Here is a 13183-nt window from a genome sequence, read left to right on the forward strand (position 1 = left end):
ACCACCACCATAGCCATCACGACCACCACCATAGCCATCACGACCACTAAATTCAAAACAAAGTATTAATTCACATGAGAATTAAGAATTGCAATGAGTTATTTGATAAAAACAATACATTTTTATACCTATATCCTCTAGAGGAATGTTCCTCCCAAGAACTCGAACGGCCATAATCACGATATGCACTGTCTCTAGGTGGTGGAGTATAATCCTTAGTGTCACGGGAACGTGGATAATCCCTGCTTGAATAACTTAAATAAAGTGGCAAATTAAAAAACAATGTGACATCTGATATCCAGAATACATAAAGAACTCTGACAACAAAAAGACAAAAATTTTAAAATGTGCAATGCGCTTGAATATACTTTTCTCTAAAGTATACAAACGGCCAACAAGCACACGAAATATAACTCAATAAAATTAGTCATGAGGGAAATGCAAATCAAAATCAAAATGAGATACTACTTTACACCTACCAGGGTGGTTATAATTTTAAGAAACAGAAAATATCAAGTGTTATTGAAGCTAGAGAGAAACTGGAATCCTGTACATTAATGGTAGAAATGTATCTGTGGAAATGATTGGTGATTCATTAAAAAAATAAGCAAAGAATTATTACATGACCCAGCAATTTTACTCCTAAGTATATGTACCCAAAAAAACTGAAAACAGGTACTCCAATACTTGTACAGGAATACTCAAAACAGTATTATAGTGGAAACAACCCAAACAGATGAATGGATAAACAAAGTGTGTTAACTACACATAAAATGGACCATTTAGTCAGCCATAAAAAGGTGTTATGTACTGACTCATACTACCACATGATCTTTGATAACATTTATGCTAAAGAAAAGCAGCTACACACAAAACATCACACATATTGTTTGACTCTATTAGTTTGATATATCCAAAATAGGTAAATTCAGAGAGACAAAACACCGATTCGTGTTTGCTACTGGCTGTTGGTCGGGGAACGGGAGTGACTGCTTAATGGACAGAAGGTTTTATTTTGGGGTGAAGAAATGTTTTGGAACAAGATACAGATGGTGGTTGCATAACATTGTCAAGGTACTAGATGTTACTGAATTGTTCACTTTACAATGTTTATGTTAGGTGAATTTCACCTCAGCAAAGATATTACTATGACTTAACATTTTATGTATCTTTTGTTTTCCTTTACCTATCTTTAGCAGTGTAACCATCATCTCTTGGTGACACATAATCACCTCTCCGGGAAGAGACTGGTTCTCGGCGTGGAGGACCTCCATAGTTTTCTCTCCCACGTGATACTGGACCTTTAATTTTAAGAAGCTTCTGTGAGTATCTTAAAATGAGAGTAAAGTTACAGAGAAAAATAAAAACAAAACACTGATTTCTTTCTTTCCAAAATAGTTTTTAAATACTACTCCTTCTAAGATTCTACTTATGCTCATTTTTGTCTGCCTTTTCAATGCCATTCCTGAATATTTTATTTTCTGGCATCTTCCCCTTCCTATATACATTTTGCATAATCTTGAAAACTACCAACAGTAGGTAAAACCTCTCAGAAACATGAGTTAAATGTAAATAATTTCTTCAACTTCCACATATCCAATGATTAAATCTGCCTCATCTTATCTGTAAGCTTCGTCTTCTATTTGTCACCGTTTCAAATTTCTACCACATAAAGGGCCAAACAGCAATGCTCTAAGTCTTCACTAATTAATTTAGAAGGTATTGTTATACTTTTTTACTAAATGTTGTTTCTATATCCTCTTGCTTCCTTGTCTTTTCAATGAGATCTTATATCTCTTTCTCAAAATTAATCTTCCATTCTTAAATTTGACTCTACTCATCTCATGCTTTCTTGCTTTAAATTCTCTCAATTCAAATGATCATTATGTTAGCATCTGAAACATCTCTGTACCAATCTTAATGATTAATTCCTTCGTATATTCCACAACTAAGTATACTTCCACGACTTCCCAACTTAAAATGTCTTACTCTACTAAAGATAGACTTTAAGTCTACCTTTCAAGTCTTAATTATACTTTTAAATACCATCTAAGCCCACAGTGATCTCTTTTCGGCTAAATGACAAAACACTTATGTTCAATTTGCTAGGCTTTAATTATTTATTCTAACTATTTTCTTCCCAATGAGATGATTCTTGGAACTGCTGAAAATCTATCTTGTATGTATTTATTATATTTGTTAACATTCTTACAGAACCAAAAACAATGCCCTGCACAGAGACATTATGATGATCTTCAACCTGAAATTTCTGGTAACTTTTGGATTAGTGTACCACTAGCACGGATCTTTTGGAAGAATTCATGCTGAGATTAAACGTGGATCAGCGGGGGCTGGCCCTGTGGCATAGTGGTTAAGTTCGTGTGGCCCACTTCAGCGGCCTGGGGTTCACTGGTTCAGATCCAGGGTGAGGACCTAGGCACTGCTTGTGAGGCCATGCTCTGGCAGACATCCCACATATAAAGAAGAGGAAAATGGGCACTCCTGTTAGCTTAGGGCCGATCTTCCTTAGCAACAAGAGGAAGACTGGCAAGGGATGTTAGCTCAGGGCTAATCTTCCTCAAAAACAAAAAAAAAGTGTTATCATCTGTATTTAAAACAAAATCATCTTCAAAGCACCATCATGATTCAAAGAAAGAAAGCATAAATAATCAGTACAGCAAGTTTCAGTTATGGTTTATAATAAAAAAAATAGAAAACAGGTCAAATTGGGTATGGTCAAAATACACACCCAATTATGCTAGAGATCAGATTATTTTGTCACAGGACATTACAGTTTTCATGAAAATCTTCATTGTGAAACCATGTGAAAAAGAAGCCTACTACTCAAAGAATGTTAACAGGACCTTCAAGAAAAATAAGGGGACTTCTGCAGCTGCAGCTAACAGGAAGTTTAAAGGAATGTTTTCCTCACTTGTGGCATTGATGACCTACTGCAACTATAATTACAAGCTGAAGAATTAGTTCCTAACCATGAATTAATAAGCAAGCTAGTGTCTGTAAATACACCCATTTACTTACCACTCTCCATTTTGCTTCTTGAATTTAAACAGTTTAAAATAGCTCATTTTAATTCATAAGAAACTATTGTCTTTGCATTATATAGCAGTTACCTCGTCCTTCCATCCCACTACTGCTTCGCCCTGGAGCAGAAGGTGCAGATCTTTGAGGAGGAGGACTTCTACTTCTTGAAGATGGACCTCTTTTAACTGGAAAGCGTCCCCTGGTAGAACTCATGTTGAGATTAAGACTATATCCACCCTCATCTGCGTTTAAATGAAATCTTTTTAGATAAGTAGAATCAAAATTTTTTAAAGGATCAAGTTTCAGTTACTTTTTATAAATCTTTACTAAACAGTATGGTCTTAGGCATTCACCTATGTATAAATTAATAAAATTAAGAGCTTCCTTATATAAGCGCAATTCAAAGACATATTGTAAACCACAATGTGGAAAACCTAGGACAAAACTCAAGAACCATTTATATTGGTGTGAAAACGACATTTGAGGAGAATTGAGAGAGTAGAGAAATAACTGGATAAATTATAAAAGTAAATTTTTAAAAGTATTACGAGTAAAATGGCAAATGTTTATATAAGGCCATGTCAAGAAAGCTTTTTTAAAACACATCATAGGCATAAATCAAAACATTAAAAAAAATTAAAATGGGGACAATGTGTCAGAAAAATGCATTATCTAAGAGAGGAAGTTAACATACAATTCTTACAATTTACTTACAAAATAGTATTAATTATCAATGAAAAGGCTCTGCTTTGCTGAATTTTAACAGTATTTAAGAAATGCATATTAAATACTGAAAAATCACTTTTAACTTTCTAACTAAAAAAACATTTAGACGTATTCCAATTCCCCAGCATTGTATAGATAAGAAAAAATGAATATTCTGATAACACAGATTTTGAATTGGTAAAATTTTCTCAAGCTCAATTTAGTGGGAAAAACAAAACTATGTATCTTAAAATGGGGCAAGGCTTGAGATTCCACTTTAGGAAATATTTCCTAAAAATACACGTGTATCAAAAACAGAAGCTAAATATTTGATTTTTGAAGACAACAAATGATACAAAGTTTGACGTAAGCATGTTTCGGAAATGAAAACTGACTGCCTTTCACGGATATCAAAAAATACTTCTTTGAAAATAATTCATAAATACTATTTTCAATGACTCATACTCCTTCAATACACACCACAAAGATAGATACTTGTGAAGTAGTATTTTTTAATCTCTTCCTGAGTCAAAGATATCTTTGAGAATCTAAAGAAAGCTCTATAGTGATCTCCCTTAGGTATTTCCCCAAATGTGAATTTCATTACAACAGATCCAGGTAGGAAATCCTCATACCAAAACCATGATAGATTTGCATAAATGTTTGCACATGTGAAAACAGAAAATGAATATTGCTTATCTCTGAATTGTGAGTATTGATGACTTTTATTTCCTGTTGTGTATTTTCAAGATTCCATAATATTTTATGATGCAATAAGGTTACTCTCAAAATTTAAAAAAACATATTTTTAATAGTTTATTCTGTATGAATCACCCATTTAAACTCATATGAAGTTCTTGGTCCCAAAAGGGAAAATTCTAACATATAATCAATCTAAGTGATTTCCGTAGAAAAACTGCTGAAGTAAATAAAGGCATTTAGTAGTAACGGTAAAATAAACTGAATTCATTTTGAAATTTATGCCAATTAATTGCAAAGTGATTAAGGCTTTTTGGCACATTACTTCTCTCAATCATTTTTCTCTTTTTGTGTGAAGATTTGCCCTGACCTAACATCTGTTGCCAATCTTCCTCTTTTTGGTAAGGAAGATTCGCCTTGAGCTAACATCTGTGCCAATCTTCCTCTATTTTGTATGTGGGTAGCCACTACAGCCTGGATGCTGCTGAGTGATACAGGTCCACACCAGGGAATCGAACCCAGGCTGCTGAAGTAAGTGCACCAAACTTAAACACTAGGCCACAGGGCCAGTCCATCAATCACTTTTATACCTATAGTAATTCTTTAGCTCTTATAACAATTTTGATTACCAATAATGTAAATTCCTCATCTAAGATAACTTAGTTCACTTTATTCATAAAGAAAGTAAACAAAAGTTGAGATATTTCTATACAATCAGGCTTACTGTTTTTCAATCTTATGGTTGCATCCTTATATTTTAAAACATTACCCAAGTGTCCTCCACGTGAAGGACGCCTTCTTTCTCCCCCACTTTCTGCTCTTCTACATTTCAGACTTCTTGGATGGCCTCTGTTTTTCAAATGAAGCCGCCGTCTCCGTCTACCACCACTTTCAAAAGATGGTTTGTTGGCTTGCTCAACTTTAATTGCTTTTCCATCCAAAGACTAAAAAGATTAGGTGTAACATCAACATTACATCAAATTTAACTTGAAGAAATCTTACAAACCTACATTTTACTGTAACTAAAATCAAGTTAAAGATCAATGGGTTTTTTCCTCCAAAGCAAACATTGTCTTCTGAAATGATTGCGTGCTTCACCATACCAAACATAAGAGACATTTAATTAGTAACTGCCTGCTACTAAGTCATCCAATACAAAAGTATATGTATTGGTTATTAAACTCATTGAAATGTCCTTTAAGATTAAATTAAAAAGATTAATACGTCTCACATTTCATGAGAGAATATACACATTTATTTTCCATATGAATAGCATTATTTTTGAATTTCCACCATTTACTAGAATTTTCCAGTGTCCCAAGAACATCTAAAACAATGTGTGCCATTTAGAAAATAAAAGAAAACTTTCAGTTATTTAAAATGATTATTTTAGTCCACATATTCTACATTATTTTTTAGTATTTGTTCTATTAAAAGAAAGAAAATTTCTCATTGACTGCAGATCTGTATTTACTTTACATCCTATTAATTTTCTTTTCTTTCTTTAAATAGGATCCTTACTCAGTCTTTAACATTTTCTGCCTTACTCAGTTGTTTTGATTGAAATGTACCCTAAAAAAAAACTTTTTAATATTTTGATTTCTTATTTCTCAAAAAATGTTTAAATTTCTTAGTCTCCCAATAACGTCATAATAGTTTGTCTTTTACAAAGGCAAAAATGATTTTTGAAAACATAATTCAGGTCATAATAATTACTCTACATAAAACACTGGTCATTTTGTATTATTTTTGGAAAAGAATCTTAAATCCTAAATTCCTATCAAGTCTTCTGGTATACATGGATCCTTGCCAAAGACAAATAGCCACAACAGCCAACTACTCCCATCTTAGGGCCTCATTAAATGCTTTTGGGTCTAAAATATTATCCACAGATTTATGCACAGCTGCTTCCTTCCCAACATTCAGGATTCAGCTAACATCTCCTGAGTTCTATGTATAAAAAGAGTGTTCACTCCCCATACAACTTCTAAATAACTAACTTACTTTGTTTTCCTTATTCACATTTTTGTGCATATAAAATTACTTATTTATTTTTTACTTGTTCATTTCTTATCTTTCACCCTAGAATAAAAGTGCCTTCACAATAGGTGCCTTTGTCTTATTTACAACCATCAGTCAGTTACTATATCACCGCTGCGACACAGTTAAGTACTAAAGAAAATATCTGTTGAATGAAGGAATTTAGAAATAATGTCTATACAAATTACATTTTCTTTTGCTTGAAAACTAGGAAAAAAGAGGAACTATCATTGTTGTTCTTAAAAAGTCAAATTTATCTCTGTACAACACAAAACCATAAGCCAAATTCAACTTTTAGGTACTACCCAAACCCTAAAATTTCAAACTAAAGTGAAAGAGTCAATAAGTACTGAATGCTTGCAATGTACCAGACACCTGGCTACAGAGAAAAAAGGGAATTAAGATACATAATTCCACACTGTAAGAATTTTAAAAGCAATGGAGATAATTTAATAAAAGACTTAAGATACTGTATAATGAGCATAAAAAATACTACAACAAGATGGGGAGGAGGAAAAAAATTCTGGAGCAAAAACGCAATCTAAGTTCAGTTTCTGAAATAGAAATTGTTATTTGTGAGACTGACACAGGGAAGAGTAATTTCTGAAAAGTCCATAAAACCAAAGCTTAAAATAACAGTATGGAATACTGGGGAGAGCTTAAAGAGTAACAGAACCATAAAACAGATTAGGATAATCTAAAAGAAAAAGAAGCCCAAAGAGTCCTTGGAGTAACCTCGAGGGTAATGTTAACAAATTCAGTATTTAATAAAATCACTAAAAAGTTTAAAGTGTATAGCAGACACATAATCACTGGATTTCAAGACCCAGGAAGAAAGAGAGTGATGTTTTTCAGTGCACGTTCAAGACTGGCTCAAAGTTAACCCTCAGCCACTTCTGTAAAAGAAATAACCATATATCCATTTTACAAAGATCTCTCCGGTTACAGGAAGAAAATTTATTAAAGAGAAAACATAAAAGTTAGGGATAGGAAGGCCAATTACTTATTCTGATACCCACATTTCTAACCTTACTTTTTTCTGTAATTACCTTTTTTGGAGATTTCTTCTAAATTCTAAAGCTCTTTGAAGGCTGAAAGCCTATTCACATTTATACTGGAATGCTCATGTAAAAATACATTTAAGGTATACTGCTAAAGCTAATATTCATTTCAATCTTGTTCCAACCACATTCTCTGCTGTTTATGCGACAAAACGAAACATGATGGCTAAAGAATTTTGGCGTATATGACATTACACTACTTTAAAAAATTAGAAAAACAAAAAGGACGTAGAAATACTATGAAGTGAAGTACAGACCTAAAACATTAATAAAAGTCTCCTACCTTTCCATTCATCTCTTTGGCAGCATTCTTAGCATCTGCAGGGCTCTCAAAAGTAATAAAAGCAAAGCCTCTGGACTTATTTGTTTCCCGATCCTTTATCAAAAGAACTGTAATATATGTAAACTTTTTAATTTATTATGTTACATAAAATTGAAATTTTCAGTTTCAAAATTATCAATCCTGTGACAGTTTCTCACAAGTCTCCTTAATTTGATGTCCTGACACACCACAGTAATCACCTTTTGAAAGTTATAAAAAAAAAAAAAAACTTACATTTTACATCATTACTATATATTGCTTTTTGAGGAAGATAAGCCCTGAGCTAAGATCTGCTGCCACTCCTCCTCTTTTTGCTGAGGAAGGCTGGCCCTGAGCTAACATCCATGCCCATCTTCCTTTACTTTATATGTGGGCTGCCTACCACAGCATGCCTTGCTAAGCGGTGCCACGTCCACACCCGGAATCTGAACGGGTTAGCCCTGGACTGCCTAAGTGGAACGTGCACACTTAACCACTGTGCCACCAGGCTGGGCCCCCATTACTAGTATTATAAAAATCGAGTGAATAATTCTACAGTTAGCTTAGCTTATCCCATTTCAAACTATACCTCTAGAGTATATATACTGTTGCTTTTCTTACCCTCCATAGCAAGAGACCCTTAGTACACCCTTTCACTAATCACTTTGAATGCTTTCCCAGAAACTTAAAAAAAAGTGTTCATATAAGTTTCAAAAGTCATTTCAATTTAGATTTTTCACAGTATATATTTAGTATACATTTACTTTGAACAGATATATACGTTGGTTCTAAGAGTTACCTTCCATAACGTGTCCATATTTCCCAAATACTGCTGCAAGAGCCTTTTCAGTGGTCTGGGTATTAAGGCCTCCTATGAACAGTTTGCCAGGCTGATCTGCTTCCATCATTTTGCTATAAGAGGTTAAAAATATACCTATATACACTCATTAAAAAATAAATCATAAGCCAAAAGGATCAAATTTTCTTACAGTGTGTTTATAAGTGAAGTACCCTACACAAGCTAACCTTTATTTTAGCTTCTTCCTTAAAAGAAAAATAAAATGTCTAGCATCAAGCAACACCAGCACGAGCATAACAGACAAATGATCCACTTTTTATAGATATTTGATAAAAAGTTGCGCAAAAGTTAGGTTGGAAGGCCACTGATAATTCTTTTGGGCTGCAGTATACAACGTTCACTTTAAAAACATGACATGGCTTTTTTTTTTTAACCTAAAAGTAAACAATAAAAAATATGGTCTGGAATCTACACATGTCACAGTTAATAGTCTTAAGTTTTACGAAAGACATAAACTACGTTAAACGTATTTTCAACCTTTTCCCCATCTATCCTCATTTATCTTGGTACTAATTTTATCCTTCCACAGGTTTTTAAAATGCTAAGACATAAAGGCCGGAGGGAACATAAGCTTTTACTGAGAAAAAGTTAAACTGTGATTACTTAACAGCAAATACTGGTTAAAACAAACGGTGGACTTTACGCATAATGTTAAAATTTTATAATTCCCGTCAAGTGAACTAGCAATTGCACATTTGTTGTGTCAAGGTCCAACTTTGTAATCCTAATCTTACCAACTAGTTTTTATGGCTATCTTGCCTATGTTTTTTAATTATCACTGCGCTCAGAAAGAAAAACCGTAGGAAAAAAACTTGCACTACAAACAAAATGGCGCCCTAGCATAATGTCCGACAAACAACCCGCAACTACCCGCCACAACGTGACAGAGTAAACCCAAGTTAAACAGCAAAAGCGGTACACGAGTTCATCAAACATGAGTATCTCAGCCCTAGAGTGGGGTTCTGTACCCCGCATTGCCTCCGACATCCACTACTCACACATTTTAAGCCATTCCCTCCCCGTACACCAGCAAAATCCGGGAACTTCAGTGGCTTTCCATTGCTGCCTCGGAACACATTGCCGAGAGGAACAAAAATTAAAGGCACTGTACAAGAAATATATTGGTATCTAACTCTTCTAGATATTGCATGCATCTATATTTAGACAAACACATAAATTACTCGTACATTATGATTTACTGAAAAAGCCTGAGAGAAAAATCAAAGTCGGCTTTCCTATTCAAACTAGATGATACCGCTGTAGACTCTTCCGACCGAGATAAAAGTTTTTCTCCTAGCCTTAAAATTCTAGCTCCTTACCTCTTTCCCTCCTGTTTTTCCGACGACTTCCCTTCAGAGTTCCCAAACCGACGAACTAAATTAACCGTGGAGAGCAACTCCGCAACCAACACAACGAGCCTAAGGAACCCGGATGTGAGTGAGCGCTGAGCCGCAGAGGCAGTAGGGAATGAGGAAGCTGTAGAAAGTGGAGGAGGGGTTAGCGGCGCAACTCAGAGGGAAAAGAGAGTCTGAAGAAAATTGAAGGACCAAAACGTGTTCTCTACTTCCTTTTTATTATGTACTTTGTCTAGTGCTTTAATGTAATTGAGATAAAGGAAAGCGGGTTTTTAGTATCAAATAGGCACTGGTAATTTATCCCCTTCCCAAATATTGGCAATATGCTTACTTTTACATGGGCATCTAGCTGTTTAGTATGTTTCCAAACGTACAAAAGAAAAATGAGAAATATGAGGAAAAAAAAAATAAAAGAATGAAAATAATAAAAATATTTAGGAATCCAAAGCTTCAGTACCTTTGAAATATACACATTTGCAAACTCAATCTTCAACTTTCCTAAGGTACATAAAAATAATGTTTTGGTTTTTAACCAAAGCTTCCAAAATTAACAGAAACAACAAATCCCCTGGGACAATATCTCTGCCTCGATATCTGTTTAGTAACCAGATTCCTTAACAAACAGAATTCTATCTGGTAAAATAAATAATTTCTATTCCTGAAAAAAATACTGTGTTAGCTGACAGATTATTCTTTTCCACGATAAAATTATTCCTTCTATGAATTCATTTGCAATAGCAAATGTAGCATTAGAAAATACACTTAACTACAGAATACACCTGAAACATTTTTTGTGAGTTTTTCTAGAATTTGTCTACACATTTTATGTATACCTGCTTTGTATGTATCTTGAAATTTAAAATTCAAAAAATAATGCTACAGATAAAATTTTTGGTGCTTATATCTTCTTTTAACAAACTGATGTCAACTAATTTTTATAACACCTCTCCAGTTATGAAGTACTCAGAATTTATATACATATTATTATAAATAATAAAGTGCTGGTAATGTCGGTGTTAAAAATCTTAATTTCTCTTTTTAATATTTTTTCTTCAGCTAAATAACTCAGCAGTGAAATCGTGCACCAAAGGTAAAGATATTTTTGTACATCTATATATATTTTAGAAAATTTTAAATGTTTCAAAATGACAGATACCAATCTGTTAGCACCAGTATTAATTTCTTGTTCATCAAAACTGTTCTGTCTAACCTATATCCACATATTTACCACATTCTTACCAGAAAGACATTAAGTTTTCCATGCCTTTGTCAACATTTTAGATGACTTTTTTTCAGTTCAAACACGTAAAATGTGCTTTAATAAAATTAAAGGTTTAATTTTATCTCTTTGGGGAAATGAATTTTATTAGTAACTTTTACTGATAATGAAATAACTAATATAAATAAGTGAATGGTATAGTATAATTAATTGATAATAAGAAAAAATAATTAATACATTAAGCAGTAAGAGAACACCGTAAGCAAAGAAGACACGGAAATAATATTATTATGGTGGATGCCATAAAAGGTGTGGAAAAATGCTTCAGTGTTTTAAAAGAGTAATTCACATACTAGTGACTGTCATTTTATAAATAATTATCAGGATCAGCCACTTAGATAAAATATCTACATGTATTGTATTACCCAGTTAATCTTTAGAACTCCAAAACAGTATTATTGTTATATACATTTTGCAAAAGAGGAAACAAGATACAAGACTTTACAACTTGCCCACACTTTTGGGAATCTGTTTCTAGAAAACTGAGATTCAAATCTAATGATCTGCTCCTAGATACTTTGTTAAAGAAAACCAATTTAAAAAAAGACATATTTGGTAAAAATTTACTGAAGTGTGTTTTGAGTGAGATTTGAAAATGGATTGTAACTTAGACATACTACTTAAGGAACTTGTTCTTGGTAGAATTGACATTTGCAGAGGCATGGGGTTATTAAAAGCAGTGTGGCAGAATAAAAACAATCCAGTATAGCATGAAATTTTCTAGGCAGAGTATAGAGAAACATGAAATTTTAAAAGTAAAAAGGCAACTTCAGGGAATAACCTGCCTTTTCATGTGACTAGATAGAGGTCAGAGATTTGTGGTAAATGAAAAAGAAAGATCGTGAAGCATTTTGCTTGCCATGCAAATAAACTACTTTATTTTTTAGAGTATCTGTTAAAATCATTTTGACCAGAAATCTGAATGTCTATAAGATATAATGCATGTGGTGATTAATACAACAATATAAAGTCAGGCAGACCAACAAGAATCTAACCTTCAAAATTTAGTAGTTATGTGAAATTGAATAAACTGCTTAACCACTTAAATTTACCCAGAAAGGGATGATAATATTGTTATCAGATAGGATAATTGCAAGATTAAATGAGGTCCTGAGCACACTTGAGCACAATACCTAAAACGTAATTCAGAGTTCAAAAGAAAAAATGTGGAAGTGTTGTAATTACATTTATATTAGATAGGAGTCTGAGGTTAATTTGTAATCCTACTTTCTTTAAGGACTGGCCAAAACCATCAAAACTATATTTTAAAAAGAACTGTGTTGATTTGGATGTTTTGCATAAAATCAATCATTATTGTATACTTTCACCAATAATATGCCTACAAAGGGGATAGAAAGAAATGACAGACTACATACACACAGAATTGGAATGAGGAGTAGATTAACAATAGAAAGAAATGAAAAAGAATCATAAGAAATCTTTGGTGATTCGGAAAATGAAATGACAGGTGATTTAAGAAAACACAATTTGTCAAGAATTATTCAAGAAGAAATAGAAACATCAGACAAAATAATGATTTCTAATGATCTCTATATGAGAAATTCACTAAAGAGCCACTGTATTACTAATAAATATAAATAAATAAATGCTATTTCTGTGTTCTTTCTACTTCCATAGACCTCAGATAACCAACACTGTGTCTCAATTCTTTTTACAAATATAAAGATAACACACAAAAACATGACAATACATATAATGAATTAGAAACTGGGCCTCTTCTTTAATGGGAATAAATATTACAGACCAAATGGTCAAATAAAAATAAAAACATCTAAGAAATATTCATTTTGTACTATATGAAGTGCTTCATTAACTTACTAA

The 13183-nt window shown here is 33.0% G+C and overlaps 1 protein-coding gene across 1 annotated transcript in view; it reads right to left on the bottom strand.

The window, feature by feature from the left end:
* Positions 1–8756, bottom strand: part of LOC124231962 (RNA-binding motif protein, X chromosome-like) — a 9701-nt gene extending 945 nt beyond the window's left edge. Inside the window, exons 1-6 of the mRNA XM_046648957.1 lie at positions 8648–8756; positions 7831–7937; positions 5216–5390; positions 3132–3284; positions 1187–1301; positions 132–254 (exon numbers count right to left, since the gene is read on the bottom strand). Of these exons, the coding sequence (XP_046504913.1) occupies positions 132–254; positions 1187–1301; positions 3132–3284; positions 5216–5390; positions 7831–7937; positions 8648–8756 (782 nt within the window). The remainder of the gene's footprint in view (positions 1–131; positions 255–1186; positions 1302–3131; positions 3285–5215; positions 5391–7830; positions 7938–8647) is intronic.
* Positions 8757–13183: the final 4427 nt, after the last annotated feature.

This window comes from Equus quagga, unplaced genomic scaffold, assembly GCF_021613505.1.
Source record: "Equus quagga isolate Etosha38 unplaced genomic scaffold, UCLA_HA_Equagga_1.0 HiC_scaffold_139_RagTag, whole genome shotgun sequence".
Taxonomy (NCBI): domain Eukaryota; kingdom Metazoa; phylum Chordata; class Mammalia; order Perissodactyla; family Equidae; genus Equus; species Equus quagga.